General features: G+C 43.7%; 4 protein-coding genes across 4 annotated transcripts; 2 read left to right on the top strand and 2 right to left on the bottom strand.

Moving 5' to 3' along the window:
* Nucleotides 1-6,973: 6,973 nt before the first annotated feature.
* On the top strand, nucleotides 6,974-10,218 carry LOC100841033 (vacuolar protein sorting-associated protein 60.2). The gene is made up of 7 exons (XM_003569100.4): nucleotides 6,974-7,453; nucleotides 7,533-7,684; nucleotides 8,710-8,803; nucleotides 8,891-8,962; nucleotides 9,094-9,205; nucleotides 9,496-9,644; nucleotides 9,947-10,218. Exons 1-7 carry the CDS (start codon nucleotides 7,385-7,387, stop codon nucleotides 9,995-9,997), a joined length of 699 nt encoding a protein of 232 aa, XP_003569148.1. The 5' UTR covers nucleotides 6,974-7,384; the 3' UTR covers nucleotides 9,998-10,218.
* A 494-nt stretch (nucleotides 10,219-10,712) lies between these two features.
* Nucleotides 10,713-13,487, bottom strand: LOC100831834 (transcription factor bHLH76). The gene is made up of 7 exons (XM_010233574.3): nucleotides 12,912-13,487; nucleotides 12,336-12,503; nucleotides 12,148-12,213; nucleotides 11,990-12,058; nucleotides 11,814-11,900; nucleotides 11,575-11,649; nucleotides 10,713-11,464 (listed from the first exon to the last, which is right to left on the bottom strand). The coding sequence occupies exons 1-7, from the start codon at nucleotides 13,239-13,241 to the stop codon at nucleotides 11,384-11,386; spliced, it is 876 nt and encodes a 291-aa protein (XP_010231876.1). The 5' UTR covers nucleotides 13,242-13,487; the 3' UTR covers nucleotides 10,713-11,383.
* Nucleotides 13,488-13,660: 173 nt separating this feature from the next.
* On the bottom strand, nucleotides 13,661-16,173 carry LOC100840423 (translocon-associated protein subunit beta). Its single transcript, XM_003569098.4, has 6 exons — nucleotides 15,947-16,173; nucleotides 14,954-15,052; nucleotides 14,756-14,864; nucleotides 14,302-14,373; nucleotides 14,169-14,174; nucleotides 13,661-14,057 (listed from the first exon to the last, which is right to left on the bottom strand). Exons 1-6 carry the CDS (start codon nucleotides 16,123-16,125, stop codon nucleotides 13,938-13,940), a joined length of 585 nt encoding a protein of 194 aa, XP_003569146.1. The 5' UTR covers nucleotides 16,126-16,173; the 3' UTR covers nucleotides 13,661-13,937.
* A 635-nt stretch (nucleotides 16,174-16,808) lies between these two features.
* Nucleotides 16,809-19,413, top strand: LOC100840120 (photosynthetic NDH subunit of lumenal location 5, chloroplastic). The gene is made up of 7 exons (XM_003569097.4): nucleotides 16,809-16,967; nucleotides 17,050-17,214; nucleotides 17,738-17,888; nucleotides 17,974-18,062; nucleotides 18,660-18,714; nucleotides 18,802-18,887; nucleotides 18,997-19,413. Exons 1-7 carry the CDS (start codon nucleotides 16,938-16,940, stop codon nucleotides 19,147-19,149), a joined length of 729 nt encoding a protein of 242 aa, XP_003569145.1. The 5' UTR covers nucleotides 16,809-16,937; the 3' UTR covers nucleotides 19,150-19,413.
* Nucleotides 19,414-19,602: the final 189 nt, after the last annotated feature.

The following is a 19,602-nucleotide window of genomic DNA, read 5'->3' as shown; positions in this document are numbered from 1 at the left end:
GGGCAGGGCCAAGGAGGGACTGAGGGAGAGAGGTGGGGTGGAGCAGAGCAGGGAGCGAGCGCTAGCAGAGCAGAGCAGAAAACAAACGGCGGCAACCGATGGCGCAACAGCGGACAAAGCGGCGGCACCCTTAGGGCACTGGAACGTTGCTATGTTTGTGACTTGGGATAACTATATAGGAAGAGAGATCGGGGGTCGGTGAGATGGTAAAAATGGACGTTGGGTCGGGCTGACCCGAAGCCACATAACTGAAAACCGAGTCAAACTAATCAAAACCGATTGATGGAGGTATTCTAGCATGCTTTAATAGTTTAGGGGCACTTTAAAATAAAATGGACTTGAGAATTATAATTTAAACTTAGATACAAGTTTAAGGGGGTAATGTGGACTTATCTCCAGGCGAAATAATCAAACTCTTGACATCAGCATTTACTGTAAAAGGAGATGTTCATGAGATGGCAACATGAAGTAAGGGAGGTTATGGCCCTCATAGGATGCGTAGACCGAATGATAAGAAGGAAACACCCAAATTTAATTCCAATAGCCATCGAAAAACCTTTATTTGGAAAGCTTGTTACTAGCTGGCGATCACGATGCCTCGAAAAGGAAAAATTGATGACTCTCATGGGGTGGCAAAAGATAATATTTGGATATGTTTTTATCGTACCTAGGAAACTAAAGGGGTTAGGAAGCTGAACAAGGCATGGCAAGGACCAATGCTTGCGATGATGAACTCCTCCTAGCTCGGTGATGCTCCATGGACTAATCTCCATGTTGGAGCGACTGGCCATCGGTGTGTACCATCCCCTGTGTCAAGATTCACCCAAAATAAATCCAGATCTTAAAAGGGGTTTGAGCAAATTTATTGAAACTTGCACGTATGCACCACAAGTAATATATAGTCACCATCGCCAGGAAACTCCGGCGGCAAACTCACACACCTGGGGATCGAGGGAGGGGGACTTGGGGAGGGGGAGGGGGTTGCGCCATGGCTAAGCGTCGAGGACTCAGATCTGACTAGGAGCGGTACGCATCTAAGGCAACACCGCTCAAAGCTATTGCGCAGGGCTAGAGGCTATGGCATAACACTCCGCTCTCTTAGTTTTGGCCACAAAGCCATCAATTGGAAGGTGAGAGCGGGAGCTCGTGTAGGGAGGAAGACAACAAGCTACTATGTTAAATAGTAAGATAAATGATTCGTCACATCCAAACACGACACTAGTAAAATGGAACGGTGAAACACAGAGTTGGTGCATCAGAAGGATATATAGGTTGGGTGACTATATATGCCTTCTTTTCAAACAAGGAAGAAAACTAGACACTGTAAAAACTTCCATGCAAGTATTCGCATGGCAAATCTGACTGTGAGGGTGCTACACCAAACAAGAAGTTATAATGCCGTGAGAAAATGCTACTTAATCGAGCTCTCATTCGCGCATTGTTCCATACGTATTTTTTGTGGTATATCTTTTATACAATAAGGAGTATTTTTCCCGGTCTCTGCATCGACCAGCACACACAACCATATTTTTCCTAAAGTTTAACGAAAGCCAGTTACGAAAAAATAATAAGGATAGAGGACGCGGATCCTATGGGGTAACCATACAGATAACATGCAAATATAAATAAACAATATTTAGTGATTCCTCATGATTTAATTTATCTTTCCAGAATTGAGTAAAAAAATACAGATACATAACATGCCCAACTGATCCGAATTCCCGTAGCCGTTATGGTTGTCGAAAAATAAACATATATATACGCGGAAGATACAAGAGATGTATGAAGTGGAGTGCAGCTAGCAATTTTGCAGGGCGGAGCGGTGAGCTTCGTGCTCATGCGAGACATCATAGAGGGAGTAAATGACCGAAATACCCTTGGATGGAGTGTAGCAGAAGCCAGTCAACTGTGCACACCCCCATTCCTGACATCACTTTTAATTCTTTCTCATCAGTCTCCTCCCTGGCTTCCTTCCTTCCTTCCTCATCTTGTATTTTTATCAACAATTTTCTGCTACGAATATTATATACACACCGCTGTATCATACTGCCAATCTTTGTATATCTAGATGTATACATTTTGAGTTATTTATGTAGTATTAAGGAGGGTCCATGATTCGGTTGTTGAGTTGTAATATACAATAAGCCGAGCAAGGTCGATCATATATATGGTGAACTAGTTGATTTTTCATAGTTGGCGTGGAAGATATCCTTGAGCTAGCTTAATGGGTCATCCCTGTGTGTGCTTGCTTTGTATATACATATATTATACTACTCTATTCTTTTGATTACTCGAAAAGGAAGAACATAATCTCGAGGATGGCGATCGATGTGTACGCGTTTTGCTTACTTGCACCAGCAAGCTATATCAAACCGTCATCCACTATACTACTATACGTATACGTGATACTTGGTATTTTCCTCCTATTTTATTTTGATTAAACCCCACCGATGAATAATGAATAGGATGATATTATATAGTATACACCAACCATACTAAATCAATAGTGAGATGGATATTCGTAGATAGATAGACGACGAAACCACTATTCGGTTGAGCGACGGTGCAGCCGAGTCTTTACGCGATGTAGGCCTCACTACTTATATCACTTGTCTCTTCCTTAGACGCACCGTTCTTGCTTTTCCTTTATCGTTTTGTGTGGACCTCCACTCTTGTTTTCTTGTATATCTTCATTGTGGCCCCCACAATTCTTGTTCTCCGTAATCTATCAGTGTGGACCTAATGATTTTTTGTTTTTTGTTTGGGCCCCACAACTCTATCTCATCCTTATCTCTTTGCGTAAGGTCCACCGTTCTCGCTCTCCCTCGTTTCTCTTTATGGTCCCACCGCTCTTTCTCCCCCGCTTTTTCTATTGTTAGAGAGAGAAAGAGAGAGAAGGCAATTGCTCATGAAGTCGGAACCGACGGTGCCATCACAAGCTGATCTGAGTTAGAACCGGCGACTGTGCGCTGAACCACGGGTGAACGGAATTAAATTGCCGGCCTGGTTGAAATCATCCGTAAAAAAAACCGTAAGGCTCTACGTAAACCAGCTTGCCCCGAGAGATTAGTTGATAGACAGATGGTGCGTGTTATTAGTTCCCCGTAAGAACCTGCCAGGCCATACCATGTTGCCACGCATGACACGACAAGCAAGCACGCAAGCAAAGTGTAAACGGCCAGGAGGCTTTTGGCTCTGCTACACATCGCAGTTCATGGCACGACACGTTTTCTAAAAAAAACATTTTAAATTTTTGACTCAAATTTGTTCAAATATGGATGTATTTATTCTTAAAAAGCGTCTAGATACATGTAATATTTCGACAATAATTTAGGATCCGAGGGAGTATCGAAGAAATGTAACTGGGTTTCATTATACGGTATACGATACACTAAAGAAATGAAAAGACAAGCAAGCAGCTGCTGAAGAAAAGAAAAAGGTGGCCACGTCTCTGTCTTTCAAGTGCTGCTAGCTGCAGGAGGCTGTTTGATTGACTTGCTCCTCGTGACCCCTGCCCGCCACGTGTCGTCCTGTCCAGGCTCACTCACAGATGACCTGGCTTGCTTATCTACGGAGTTACTAGTCCTTCTTCCGAACGAGATTATGTTTTTGATTGCTGGTTCTGCTGCTTGATCAGATAAAATTAGAAAATGAGCGAGTAGCTTTTAGATTATCAAGTGGGATAAGGACACCGAATTGATTGATCCGTACTTTAATTTTGAGGTCATCATTCGGGGCCCTGCGAATTCTGTCACGTGCTTTTTTTTTTTCCAGAGAGGGCAACACCTTCCCCACGTGGCATCATTCATTCAAGCTTAATTTAACATTCCCAAAATCTGATAACTAAACCACCGACTTTTCGACTTGCAAGTCACGTGCTCCCTGCCAGCTTTCCAAAATCTGCAAGACATGCAGTATTCCATCCGTTCCGAAAAATAAGTGACCCAAATCCATGTCACTTATTTGGAGACGGAGTGAGTAGAATGTTGTTGACATTCTCAAGTTTTACTAAGTTTGTAGTAGCAACAAGGATCAGAAAATAATCGGCAGGCCTAAAGTAATCATGAATAAGTTAATACAGTGTCGGTCCTATCTCATGCGGCAAATGCATGCATGTATGCCTCGAGGCAACTTCTAAAAATCACCGATCTTAGGCCAGCACAATAGTAATATGGATCATTTTCCTAGTAACAGTTTAATATCATATTCATTTCACAACAACAATAGTAACTGATACAACAGAACGATTGCCGAAGAAGAGGAACACAAGTTAAAAATATAAAAAACAAATCGATACAAACGAACACGACAGATTATTGAGGTGTGTCCTATTCAGCATCTTCTTTGCCTTCCCACTGGACGGCCGTGTACGCCGCTCGTGCCTCCTCAGCAGACGTGTGAGTCAGCATTGACTCCGCGTAAGCGCGCTGGAGTTCCGCCTCTTCGTGCGCCGCCGCTGCCTGCTCGGAGATCTTCATCGCCCGGAAGTCCGCGGCAGATGCATCCAGAGCGGCCATGGTCGTGAGCCGAGCACGTTCTTCGGCGGCTGCCGTGATGACAGACTGGTTCAAGGCGTACCGGTAGTCGTCGTCCTCCTCCTCCGCAACGTCGTCGACCTGCTGGTCCGGCGACATCTCCTCCCCAGGCTGTTGGTCCGCCTGCACCTCGTCGGCGTGCTCCATGGGAGGCACAACTAGCTCGTCATCGCCGACGGATTCAGTAGAGGGCGGGGTGGCGTGGGGCGTGGCCAGATTGCACGTCGGGAGGGATTGATGGGCCGAGGCACGAGGAGGCGAGGAGGGCTGGGTCGGGGAGCGGGGAGGTGAGGACGGCGGGGTCGGGGCACCCGCTGCCTCAAGGCGTGGCTCATCGCGACGCGCACGGCTGGTTCTTCGGCGCCGGCCCATCGTAAGTTGCACGTTTTTTCGGTGGGAGTGTTGGAACTAGGATGGAATGAACTAGGATGTGAGTAGCTGAAAGGGACCCGGACTTGCTTTTATGGAGCAGGAGGGAGACCAAGGAGCGGACCGTTTGGTGGGGAGGAGAGGACCGTTGGGGTGACGGGAGGAGGGGACCGTTGGGGTGACGAGAGGCAGGGGCAGAGGCAGGAAAAATAAAATAGGGATGGTCGGAATAGAAGGGATGATTTATTAGGGGGGCGTAACGTAAAAATATATGAAACTTATATGATGAAATTGCAAAGGCTACAAGGTACTTAAGTAGAAATTCCAATTCTTAGGGGGGGGGGGGTGTGCTAGGGCCAGGGCCGGCCTGGTCCCTGCTTCCGCCACTTACGAGAGGTGTGTGGCCGTTCGGGTGATGGAGGAGTTGACCGTTAGGGTCATGGGAGGTGTGTGGACCCATTTTTCATGGGACATGAGAGGGGTTGTGAGTTGTCCGTTGGGGTTGGGGAAGGCATATGGATCCATGGACAGTCAATGTGCATGTGAGGGGAATTGACGGGACGCCCATGCTATAGAAGTTTGCAAAGCGTAGAAGATCACACTTTTTATGCATCGAGAGGTTGGAGGATGGTGGCCTTCTAACTGTCGATTGCACATACAATATTGTTAACCGCGTGGCACCAATGGGTGCAAAATCGTCCACACTTTTATGAGAATACAAGATCTCAATCTTTTAGACGAACCAAATAATACAGGAAAGGGATACATGCATTTCAATTAGAAAAAAACATGGGCAGAATTTGTTTAAACCTCGCCCAAAACAACTTTGTGAAGTTTTACCACTACTGCAAATTCTTAAACTCAAAGAAAAAAGGACAGTGCTATCCAGCGCATGTGCCCACGGATCTTACCGTACAGCGCCCAGGATCCCGCGCTTGCTCATTCTCGCTCCTGGCTCCTGGCTCGCAGGCTCGTTCTCTCGCACGCGCAGCCAAAGCCCAAAGTAGAGTGCGCAGCCCAGTAGAGCGCACGGCCCAGCAAATAATTTGTTCTTTGGCTCGTTCTCTCGCACGCGCAGCCAAAGCCCAAAGTATAGTGCGCATCCCAGTAGAGCCCACGGCCCAGCAAATAATTTGTTCTCTGCTAGCAAAACTAGACCAGTCCAGTCTCCGCAATGTGAATGGCTTGGCCTTTGGCCTACATTTTTTTGGTTTTTTCTTCTTCTAAATTAGACATTTTGTTTTTGCAGTTTATGAAATTTTGATCAATCTAAAATGTATAAAATTCATCAATACTCTTAGAAAAGCACCATTCTCGTATATGTCACAAAGTCATTCTTCCTTGTTTTATCATCACATGTTGCTACTTTATCTAATACTTACTCACTTATACATGTTTATTTACTAGATTGTTCATGTCTACTTGTCGGTTTAACTGAGCCTGCTTACCAAATTAAATGTCTCTATTTACTAGGGTAAATGTTCATATTTATGAGGTTAATTGTTTCTACTTACAAGGTTAATCGTGGCTACTTACAAGGTTAACAACGCACGGTACGCATGGTTATCAGGTAAGCTGTTTCATTTTATCAGGTTAACCATGCCTACTTAACAAGTTAACAACGAATGGTTATCAGGTTAAATGCTCATTTTACAAGGTTAATTGTTCATACTTACTAGGTTAACTACCTACTTACCAAGTTAACCGTGCCTAATTAACAACGCATGGTTATTAGATTAAATGCTCATTTTATCAGGTTAATTATTCCTACTTACTAAGCTAACTGTGTCTACTTACCAGGTTAACGACGCATGGTCATCAGGTCAAATGCTCATTTTACCAGGTTAATTGTTCCTACTTACCAGGTTAACCGTGCATACTTACCAGGTTAACAACACATGGTTACCAGGTTAAATGATCATTTTACCAGTTTAATTGTTTCTACTTATCAGGTTAGCCGTGTCTACTTACCAGGTTAACTGCACATAGTTACCAAGTTAACTGTGTCTGTTTACCTCACGAGATCAGCATGGTTACCGGGGTAACATCCTGTGGCACAGCTCGTCCCAAGTTGCAAAAGGAAAGAAGAGAGGGAGAAGAGAAGGGATTCGGCGAGGGAGATTGGGAGAGAGCATCAGCTGGCTAGTCGGAGAGGTGTGGCCGCGAGGCTCTGCTCCACCGCCGCCGCTGCACCGGCTCTGCTCCGCCGCCGCTGCCCGTAGGAGGACAACCAGCGTGAGGAACGGGAAGGAAAAAAAAGAAAAAGAAGCCGAGTCGGAACGGGGGGGCAACTTAACAGAAAGCAACAACCACGAAATTTCCCGTTCTACGCAAGAGACAAAGACGAGCCCCTGAATCCTCCTGATCCCCCGCACCCCGATTATTATTCCTCAATTCCGTCTTGCAATCGATCCAAATCGATTCCAAATCCAAGCAAAGCTACCAGCTTTTTGGTCGGAGAAGACCATCCTTGGTCGGAGATGAAGAAGATCTTCGGCGCCAAGAAGAACCAGGACCCGCCGCCGTCCATCCAGGACGCCACCGATCGAGTACGCCCGCCCATCTCTTCCGATCCTAGGGTTCGGCATCTGCTCAACCCCCATGGCTGATTGATTGATTTGGTTGCAGATATACAAGAGGGGCGACACGGTCGACGAGAAGATCAAGAAGCTCGACGCGGAGCTGGCACGCTACAAGGACCAGATCAAGAAGACCAGGCCCGGGCCCGCGCAGGAGGCCGTCAAGGCGCGCGCCATGAGGGTCCTCAAGCAGCGAAAGATGTAAGCTTTCTTCTTTACTCTGCTAGCCTCTAGACCTTCTCCTTTGCAATTAGCTTTGAAGAATCTCACCCGTCTTGCAAATTACTCTAGTACTACTAGCTGCTGAAAATAATGGGGATTTGTTATGCCACTTTGTTGGATGCATACACTCTATGACTGTCCTGATTTCATTTGTTGATACCATTGTGTTTCTGATCTCTTCCAAACAGTTTTAGGATATTTCTATTCAGATGACAGGCATTAGTATTACCTTCAAAGATATCCTAAAATTGCCATCTGGAACAATTTTAGGATATTTTACCTTCTGTTGAATAGCCTTGGATCAAACTAACCACCTCTCTGTATCACTCTCCAACTCAGGCATCAACATCTATTTCCTACACAACACTGAAATTAGTCAAGGGAGCCAGCAACATGCTCTCTTATAAGGTTGCACGGCAAGAGTTTTGCATGTTTGCGTTGTTATTTTGGCTTAGGGACAACTGAAATAGAATTTTACATTAACCATGGAACAACAATGTGCAAAGCTTTTCAACTAAAAGACACCCGGCCTACTTACTCTCTTGTGGATGTTCATGGGTAGCATCAATGTTGTCAAGTCATCGTTTAAGAGGTTATTTGTGAAGGTATACCTGAATCCTCAATCCGGTTGGTGTGCTGTCATATGCCCTCTCAGATTTTTCCTACTTCAGTGTTGGCCATTTTTGTATAGGATCAAAATTTCCTCAAGAGGCAAATGGTGTTACCTGCTTAGGTTACTTAATATAGACACGAAGATTTACTGATTTGGAGGTGTAGTGAGCTTGTTACCATGTAAGGTGATGTAGGCAGGACAAAAGGGGAATGCTTGTTCCTCTATGTTTCAGGCATTAGTTAAAGGAGCTGAATATCCTGTACCATTTGTATCATTTAACCTTAGTACTATATTTTTATGATCTTAGTGGCCTTCTCTGTTACTTCGTTTTGTTGCAATTGTCTATTAATCTGGTGTTCTAATCTTTATACACCTTACGCTTTCCCTACAGGTATGAAGGTCAACGTGACATGCTGTACAACCAAACATATAATCTTGATCAAGTTGCTTTTGCTTCAGAGGGAATTAAAGATGCTCAACAGACTGTATGTCGCCTCAGTTTCCTCCCATGTTCATGGTAGATTCTGATTCCGGCTCCAAAACTTATGTTAAAAGTGTTTTTCATTTAACAGATGACTGCAATGAAGGCTGCCAATAAAGAGCTTAAAGGAATGATGAAAACTGTCAAGATTGAAGATATTGATGTACGTAGCATCCTGTTGCTTAAGATTCTTCTGGTTTTCAAGATTTCCAGCTTATTGTATGTATATACTCATTTGATTGCTTATTTTCCCTGTTCGGCATCTGAATTTAAACTCGCTTCTCGAATCTGTAGAGCATGCAAGACGAGATGATGGATCTTATGGATGTGAGTAATGAAATACAAGAAACTCTTGGCAGAAGCTACAATGTCCCAGATGACATTGACGAGGAAGAACTTATGGGGGGTATGACTTTTATTTGATAGCTGGTTAAATTCTTAGATAGTTCAAATGCCACTTGTTATCACAAGCTGCATGCCTTGAAGTTACCAAGTGAACTATTTTCTCTTGGGAGCCACTCTTCAGTTTAAATCTATATTTGAATCTGATCCAGCAAGCTCTCCAGTTTATTTCATTCCTAGTCCAGGATTTTTCTCCAAAACGTTTCTTAGAGGTTTTGCGGTTTGCATATTTTGATTTACAGACAAGACAGTTCTCAGTTTGCTGTTCTCATTTTATTATGTTGAAAATTGCAGAGCTTGATGCTTTGGAAGCTGACATGGACTTTGAATCAAGTTCAGTCCCATCTTACCTTCAACCAGACAAGGAGACCGATCTAGATTCCGAGCTTAACTTACCTGCTGCACCAAGTGGTCATGCAGCAGTTCCACCAAACCGGCAGCAGGTATTTTGATTGCGAGAATGCTCCTAACTTTTGTGCACTTTGATTGTGATGCTGCTATCCCAGGAACGAAACCAATGGCTCAGTGAACAACTGAGCATATTCTAGCTCGATCTTAATAGTAAACCAAGAATCCCACATAGAATCCTCGCAAAAAAAAAATCCCACATAGAAGGGGGGAACATGTAAACTCTTTTCATGCCAAACATGTGTTATATATTGATTTGATACTGAGTTTGGAAACAAATTTGCTGCTTTTGCCAACCGGTAGAATAATTTGCTGCTTGCTTTGATTGTTGGTGCAGGAGGACGAGCTGGGACTTCCTACAGTGCCGAACGCATCAATTCGTAGCTGAAGCTGACAAACTACTATACGGTGTAGGGTTGATCTCTATGTAAATTTTGTGCATGGACAAGAAAGAAATCAGTGTATCTTTACAATTTGTCAAACGATGGAATATCTCTTGGTCATTGTTGTTCCTTCATGACATTTAGAAGACGACATTGTAAATCCCATCCTGTTTTCATATCGTGTTCCGGAATAATAATGAGTGATAAAAGGGGGCTGTTGTCTACATGTTGTGCATCTTGTATTTTTAGCATATTATTGTTGTTGTTGCTGGTATCTACTCTTAACCTGGCTGAAAGAAGAATTAAGGAGTCATTGAATTCCCAACTCCTATGAGCTATGGTTAGGTTTCTTGTTCTCCCCAAAAGGTTTGGTTGAATGCAATGCAACGCATGACAACAACATAGTACTTACTGCAGTACCAAGTATCTAGAGCAGGTAGCATAGATGAGAGATGCATTGCTGACTGTGCCATGATGTTGTGTGTAGCTTGGTCAAGACTCAAAAAAAGTGCCAAGCATCTAGACTAGCATCTGGTCAGGCCAGTCCAGCAGCTTTTGTGAGCATTGAGGACTAGTACCAAACATGCATAGATTTTTAACAAGCCAGAGCCCAGAGCCAGCAGCAGCACCACAACAAAGATTCCACTTCCCTGTGCACACACACATATAGGTCTGGGAAAGCTTTCAATGGACCAAAGCACACAGAGAGAGAGGCAGAGATAGATAGAGAAAGGATGCCAAGTCATATCAATATCAGGCTGTATCAAGAAGTACACACTCTGCGCACACATATCTACACATGCAACACATATAAACATAGGATGATCAGAGACCAGAGACCAGACCAGGAGCTGTTGAAGCAAGGCAACAGTACATGTCCCCGTCTTGCTACATCGTGCACTGCAAGAAAAAGGAATTGATGGCGCCTTGGTAAGGAGGAGGAGTATACTGATGGTCAAACAAAGCTGCTGGGCTTGATGCTGACTGTTCTTCCTGCAGCAAGAAATCTAATTATGGACCCAATGGTTTGCCCAGCAAGAGATCCTTTGACACAGATCTCCTTCTGAATCTCGTCCAAAGCGTTTCAGCTCAGCTCAGCAAATCTAATTATGCTGCTTGGTCATCTGACTTCACTTGCTGAACTCTTGCTCCCAATTAGCTACAAGTACTATTTATCTTATATCGATCGATCATCGGTGCTGCTGCCTTAGTACTTAGGATTTTCTCAAAAGCATCCAAGTTGCTAGAGTGTGTGTGATTTGCAGAGGACAGCAAACTGCTAAATCATTCTAATAGCTACCCAGCAAGCAGGACAGGAGGCTGAGCTTAGTTACTTGCAAAATGAGGGCTATCTAAGCTATCTAGTTTCTCCTCCTGCCTGATTGCCTGTCCTACTGATCAAAGAAGCAGCTGAACTCCTCCTGCTGCAGCAGCCCTTGCAATTGCTGCATCTCACTCACACTGCTGCCATTCTGCAAAAAGGAATTGTTAGGAGTTCTTGTTTTCCAACACATGATAATGTTCATCCATCACACTTTCCAAAGAGAATAATAGATTCAATTCAGATGATCCATCTTTATACCTGAGCTGCAAGTCCTGTGGTTTCAACAAGTGAAGTGTGTGGGAGTAGTACTGGCACTGCACCAGTGGCCATCACCTAATAAAACCACATAAAACACCATTGTTACTTACCGCAGATGACTAAATTAGCAAAGGGAAGAATTCTTCAGACATTACTGCTCTTATTTCAGGTCGATGCATATGTTATCGGTACTACTAATTCTCTCTTGTTTCAGAATCATTATTATCAAGTCTGTTTACCTGTGGAGCATCTGGGTACATGCCAATGTCCACTCCAAACTCATACATCATCATTGGATTCAGACTGGCAAGCTTCATCGACAGGAACTGAAACAGAACAATATGTATACAAGAACAAATTAATTAACCCGCAAACACCAAGATATAATTCGGCGTTCATGCAATATGTTTCTTACCTCAACTTGGTTCTGCAACGATTGCACGTAGCTGATAATCTCATCCAGCATCATGGCTTTTCCTGTAACCTATATATGTATGCATGCACACAATTCATGAACCAAAGTCAAGAAGATTCCATATGGATGACGAGACCTCCTTTGAAAGTTCTAGTTACCTTGTCACAGCCAGGAACCAGGCTTTGTAGCAACAGCATCTTCTCACTGATCTTCTCCCTTCTCACCTACATCACTCAGAAAAAAAAAGGATTTGTAATCTTAGGCTACCATTCTTTCTTTCTCATCATGATGAAACTATATATGATCAACCACATTCAGGTTAGGCAAAAGTAACACACATACATACCCTCTCTGCAAGGCTGTGGCTATCTCTGGCTTGGCCCCTCTTTGCCCTCACATGGATGTATCCAGCTGGTGCCTCCTTGACATCCACATCAGCACCACCATGTTCCCTTGGCCTTTTCTCCTTCACACTAGCCACATTGTTGTTTCTCTGGTGCTTCCTACTTCCATCCTAAACGGTAAAAACACACACAGAGAGACCAGATAAGGATGCTAGCTGCTACAAATGCAATAGATTACAAACAGGGCATCAGCAAACGGGATATATGGGTGGGCCCAACATACATGGACACTTGTGAAAGGATTCATATACTTCCATGGGAAAAATGTCCCTAGTACATAAATGTGTTTGTACTTTCAGGATTTGGTAGATTTGAAAGTTCTTTTCCCCCCTTCAGATAATGCGCATAGAAAGCTTACTTAACCCATCATGGAAAGATTTTATCCCATCTCCAACATACATAAATGAAAGATGTGAGGAATCAAAGAAGCCAAAACACTTGAAATAAATTCGAAAAACATGCAGAAACATAGACAAGTGAATAGCAAAACTGGATACCATATGAAGCTGCTTGCCTACCATTTCCTGAGCTGAGCCCAGTGAAGTAGTGCCGCTTCTTTCAATGGAAACCATCCTTCTCTTGTCATCACCACCAACAGCAGCAGCGAGAAGAGCTTCATCTTCATCAAAGGGAGGGAAGCTCCCCTGCTGCTGCAGCAGCAGCAATGGTGGTGAGTACACCATTGATGCCAATGGTGAGCTGCTGCTGCTCTCATAGGCCATGGCTGCTGCTGCTGCTGTCTCAAGGTTTCTGCAGGAGGCAGAGAAGCCTAGTGGGGTTGTAAGAGGCTCAGGGTCTTCATAGTAGGAGTGGTGGTGCTCATGGTGGGTTGAGAAGAAGCCTTCCATGGTGGCACCAGCTAGTATGTTGCAAGAGCTGAGCTGAGCTGTTTGGGAGGGGAGAACCGGAGAAGTCTTGTTGCTCAGTTTGAGGCCTAGACATGCCTCCCTGCCTAGCTAGCAGCTTTTATAATGTGACAGCAGCATTAATAGACTACTCCATCCCCCCTCTCTCTTCTTTCTCTCGCATCAGATGAGATAGGCCTAAAAATGTTGTTGTGCTGTGGGCCGGCTGTACAGTGACTAGATTGACAATTGATCACACTGGAAGAATTACTCATCCACATCTGGGTTTGGTTCAACTCAAATATTCCATGATATAAACATTCATATGTTTAAGCTGTACCAACACCAGATCCTCTGATGAAGTTAGCATGTTATATAGTAGCATGGATTCTTGCAGTTTCAGGCCAAACATAAGCACCATCTAAAATATTAGCATCCAATGGTAAAAAGACAACATACAGCATACTGCAAATTTCCAGGCTATCTCTCAGATATATAAATAACACAGATGACTTAGGTTGTATCAAATCTATTCTTCTGTCTAAATTCTGTCAGGCCATCCAAGATGCTCAAGTACAAATAAATAGCTACCCTGGCTACTTCAGCCATTAGAGTACATTGGAAACAACTAAATCTTTCTTTAAAGAGGGCATTGGGATTAAAACCAAGTACTACAAAAAGATGACCTAACGACCATTTTCAGCGTCTCTTCTTGCTCCCTTTTGCAGCACCAGATTTTGATGGGCTCGCGACTAGGTAGATAAACGCGCCAACGAAAGAAACCACTGAGGCCAGCGGGCCAAATTTCCCAACAAGTCTCTGCAGATGAGTGAATTATTTGTTAGTCGATGGTGTACTAAACAGATGCTTCTGGTTTCCAACTTAATGTAATAGATAAGTTGGTCCAAGAACAAAGTATGGTGCAATTACCTTAGCCTGAAAAAGTCCAAGGGAGAAAGGTGGATCCAGAAGTGAAGTGTCAGCACCAAAGACATAGCATTCGAATATTAGTTTTATAAGAAGGTTTTAGTTGTGAACTGAGAGCAATGATATGATCACTAACCAATTCAAACTTCTTCTGTGGAGGCCTGTCAGCGAGAATATCAAATGGAAGGACGGGCGTCGAATAGGCCTCCTTCAGAAAAGAAAATAAGATACTTAAGCTCAGGGAACAGAACATTGCCAAATAACATAGCAGTACATAATGATGTGGGATCACTAATCATGTTTAGCATATGAAGGGCTTATAAGCTCATTGGATTCAGTCGCTCACTACTGATCCATGAGAGCACATTAGAGTTCTTAAGCCAAAGCTCTGTTAAGCTCTTAAGATGCTGACTATCAATCACCAGTAAGGTACAAGGGATTCCGCCAACATGTTTTAGCATTTACAATCAAAATACAAATTGATAACTGTTGTAGCACACTAAGTATCTGGACATGCCACTAAAACAGAAAGCAATCACCAAATGCACCAATGCTATAAAATGGACGAACCATGTAAAACAAAAACAAACCTGAAGTGCAGCCTTTGTGGGAACACGGTACTTGATAACTGCGGGAGAACCCTGGAACCTGCCCTGCACTTTGGTCTCCAAGACAAAGCTGTGGGATGCGGTAGAACCACTGGAAGCAAAAGAAAAAAAAAAGAACATTGACAAGGGAAAAATACTGGCATGGCGATGGCAGGACAATGGACTAGGAAGTGTACTCACGGGTCAAGCTTTTCCACTATCTTCGACGTGCTTCCAGAGACAAGCTCAAATGCTTCCTGTGGCCACGAGTCATCGTTCAGGCTAACATCGTAGGCAGTCCTGGAAAATTAGAATTTACAATAAAATCAGTGCTGGCACTCTTTTATTTTCTAAAACATGAAAAGACGAACTGAGGTGTAAATGTAAGTTACTAGTACTTGATCATGAATCGCCCATACAAATTTGAACACTATTGTTTCCTACAGTTTTCAGTCAAAAAAATTTGAACAGAATTTAGGCTTCAGAGTCATCTAACAAGTGAAGGCGATACATATGTTAAAGACAGAAGATTTATTTCATACAATAAGTTGATGCATTCATGAGTTTAAGATACCAAGGCTGGTCAGCAAGCTATGGCGACAGGAAACAAGGGAGATGATCACAGACTTGAAATAGCTGTTAACACCGAGAGGGAGACCGTGAACATCGTCATACAAGGCCTTGAAAAGACATCATACAAGAGTCTACTATAGGCAGCTGAATTATCCAGTGAGAGTCGAGTTCCAGCCTTGGCTTCAGATATACTCCCTCCGTCTCATATTAAGTGACTCAAATTTGTTCAAATATGAATGTATCTATGTCTAAAAAGCGTCTAGATACATGTAATAGAAAGTCACTTAATATGGGACGGAGGGAGTAATTCAGCAGGACATGGGGATTCATCTAACATGGCACATGGTGGTCAGGCCTAGGACTCTACTAGTACACGAACAGGGCATGCAAGCTGGATCGTTCCCCAAATTTCCGATCTGTAGTTCCGGATCGAGAAAGAGATGCTAATACGACCCGAGAAGCAAATAACAGTATACAGCAGATCACTAAATCCTTTTCGAAAAAAAAAGCAGATCACTAAATTCACGACTAAGTAAGCAGACCACGGAAGGAGCATAGCATGGAATCCGTGAGATGAGAAGCGAGATCTGGTTGAGGACGACGCGGATCGGGGGCACTCACGCGGAACCCTGGTTGTAGAGGTCGAGGGTGACGGCGAGGCGCTCGACGCCGGGGACCGGGCGAGACAACGCGACCCTCTTGTGCGCCACCACGAACGGCGCGTCCCCTTCCGCCGCGGCGGCTGTCAGCGCCACGAGGAAGAGGAGGACGGCGGCGAGGAGAGATCTCTGCTGCGCCATGGCTTGAAGGAGGAGAAGCCGAGGTTTGAGGTTTGGTTTGGAAGAAGAAGAAGAAGAAGAAGTAAGAAGACTATTAGAGATGCTCCTGACCGTCCGATCTGACGATAACGGACGGCCTGGATCGACTATGAAGACTCTTGTTGCAAAAATGGCTTTTGCAAAGATAACTAACAGCACTACAGTTTTATTTCCCCTATTATTATTACAAGTTACAACTTACAACTAGCAGAGACCCGAGGATAATTACCGAAAATCGATTAATCCCATAGATCCGTTGGATTTCCAACAACAAGTTAATCTTGTATGCGGATGTCGTATTGGTTTTCTTTGGTTATTGTTTCGGTTTATTCTTCTTTTCGGTCTCGAACGACTCACATCATCTGTTGTTATACACTAAATTTGCTTAATGCTTTGTGCAACTTTTTTTTAGCTAAATGCTTGTGTATTGCCACGAGCAAGTGAATAGTTTCTCGTGTAAGAAAACGGAAAGAAGAGACGGTAAAAATCCTTCTAAGGGTAAAGATATGAAAAAAGAAGAAGTAAACTTCTTTTATACTGTAGAAAATGTAAAACAGATAAGCCTTTGGAAAAACCTGAATTAAACTTTAACCAGCAGCACTGCGCATAGCAAGCCCAGGGACTTGGCTAGAATAAGGATGAAATAGAAGGACTAAAATTGAAAGCTGCACAGCCATGAATGAAGAAGCAGAATAATAAAATCTCATCCTTTTGTTTATCTCTTCTATCTATCTGCAGAGTCGTCTCCTCCCTCCCAACAAATTCCATCCTAAAACCTCTCCCAATCCCCTCCAATGGCGGCCGCGACCTCCTTCGCCACGATCGTCAGCTCCCCTCCCTCCCTCCTCATACTCCTCCTTGAGCCCTGAATCGTGTCTTATGTTTTTTTTTCTTCTTTTCCTGCAGGCCATCGCGCGCCCGGCGGCGGCGGCGCAGAAAGCGCTCCTCGCATCGAGACCCTCCTCGTCGCTCCTCTCCCTTCGCGGCGCGTCTCCGGCAACCCCCGTAGCCGTCGCCGGTGGCTCCCACAGCCGCGCGCGCTTCGTTACCTCCGCCAGCGCGGAACCCAAGGTGGGATCTTTTTATCTGATTCTTGTTCTATACTGGGGCCGCGCCCTTGCATGTTTGTTGTGTTTAGGCATGTGTTTGCCAGCCTGTCGGATGTGAACATTCACGGAATTCTGTATCCTGGCCGAAGGCAGTTGTTGATAGTCATGAGGAAAATAGAGTCATACTCACTGGAAATTTTTATGTGGAAAAAACCCTGCAAGTTGAGATTTATCATGGATGAAATTTAGGTTCTGTTAGTCGTTAGAAGATGCAAGGAAGGAAACCATACATGTGATGTGAGTGGAGTGTGTTCTTGTCAGTTCATTAGGTCCTGTTAGTTTTTTGTCACTGGTAGTGTGAGGCAACAAATATTGTGCCATTGCACATCTTACTGCGAATGTGGTTTTCACCTTTGTATATGTGGTGTGCCGATTTTTTTGCTTGCACCCAGTGTATGTTTACCTATTTTTGTGTCCAATTATAGGGTGAATGTGCTCCAAATATGCATTTTCTTGGTGTTGATGTAGTCTTGTGTGTGTTGCAGGCAGCCGAGCTTCAATCCAAGGTTACAAACAAGGTGTACTTTGACATAAGCATTGGGAACCCTGTTGGAAAGAACGTTGGCAGGATCGTCATTGGGTTGTATGGGGATGATGTTCCACAGACCGTTGAGAACTTCCGTGCTCTTTGCACCGGTATGAGGGACTGCTGGGGCTCTCTTCTGTTGTGCCAAAGGTTTCCCTGATTGGGTGCCTGACAAAGTTTTCCTGTTTTTGGCAGGAGAGAAAGGGTTTGGATACAAGGGATCAAGTTTCCACCGTGTCATCAAGGACTTCATGATTCAGGGAGGAGACTTTGACAAGGGCAACGTATGTGTTTATCTCTACTTTTGCTTATTCTAATTAGTTGCACGTGTGTCTTTATGCTGTATTGCAGATTATGTTGACACAAACAGAAGTTAAAAACTGTCACTTGCTGCCATGCAAGTACCTTTGCTAACAAGATGGAACGGATTCATTATTTATTTGCAACTGCACCTTTTGGTTTATCAATTTGAGTACTTTGTGATGTTTATTCGTTTGAGTTGCCGATTTGTTTTAGATTATGTACTAGCTTTGCTCATGTACCAACATTTCATATTGTTGTCATAGTGCGTTATGGTCTTGGATTTACATCTGTATTTGTTTGTCATTAGTCACATGCACGCATGGGTTTACATCCTTATTTTCTTTTGTGATCAGTGGCTTCATGGCAAGATTACAAGGAGTTTTGAATCGAGCCTTCCTTTTCCTTATTGATGCATACCTAACTTGGTGTTTGGTCTACATTTTCACTGGAATGAAAGTCGCTATGTGCCTATGTCCACCTTCTGATATTCACTTCTTATGCATGGGCAGAGTGCTTATAAAAAATAAAAATATGCAGCTTACCATCGCTTGCGATTGATTAGAAATCGATAATTTCAGGGTACTGGAGGGAAAAGCATATACGGCCGCACCTTTAAGGATGAGAACTTCAAATGTATGTGCTACAGCAAACTAGTCTTCACCATGCTATCTGTGCTTCAAATCACATGCTAACTGATTGCATATTTTTTAATGCTCTCAGTGGTTCATACTGGACCTGGAGTGCTCAGCATGGCTAACGCTGGACCGAACACCAACGGGAGCCAATTTTTCATCTGCACCGTCAAGGTATTTTTGTCGTTTTGGCAATGAATCGATGGCAAAGTGATCCCTTCTTTACTGCTGCTTTTGTTTTGTTGCTTTTGAAGTTTACACATGTTTGCTACCTTGGTTGCAGACACCGTGGCTGGATGGGAGGCACGTGGTCTTTGGCCAGGTTCTTGAAGGCTTAGACATCGTAAGTATGATAGAGTCGTCGGAGACTGACAGAGGGGACCGTCCAAAGAAGAAGGTTGTCATCAGTGAGTGCGGGGAGCTTCCAGTGGTCTGAGCATTTGATGGCTACCATCTTCCTTTTGTGCTTCTACGTTACGCTGTGAACTTGTCGGACTTTCTGCTAGTACTTAGGGACGGCGCTGAGTTGAAGCCAAGATCTCTAATCTGAGGCATGCTGTGTTGGGCTGGAATAAATTTCCATGTTTTCTTTGACCTGTTGAGGGTAGAAATGCCTTTTTGTGACATAAGCTTTGAAATTCTCCGTGCATTTTTTACGTGGATCAATAAAATTTCCATCATCTGTGATGCTGGTTAACCATGGGTCCTTTAATCAGTCTTAAAATGCTGATCTGCATGAATAACAGCCTGACATTATGCATTTATCAATAAAATATAAGATGTTCTAGCTTTGTCACAAGTCAAACTTCTGAAAGTTTGATCTTCATGGAAAAAATCTACCAACATGTATAACTCTAAATTAGTTATATTAAATCCGTCATGATATACT

This window comes from Brachypodium distachyon, chromosome 2 (assembly GCF_000005505.3).
Source record: "Brachypodium distachyon strain Bd21 chromosome 2, Brachypodium_distachyon_v3.0, whole genome shotgun sequence".
Classification (NCBI taxonomy): domain Eukaryota; kingdom Viridiplantae; phylum Streptophyta; class Magnoliopsida; order Poales; family Poaceae; genus Brachypodium; species Brachypodium distachyon.
The sequence above is the reverse complement of the archived record's forward strand: the minus strand, read 5'-3'. Positions and strand labels throughout refer to the sequence as shown.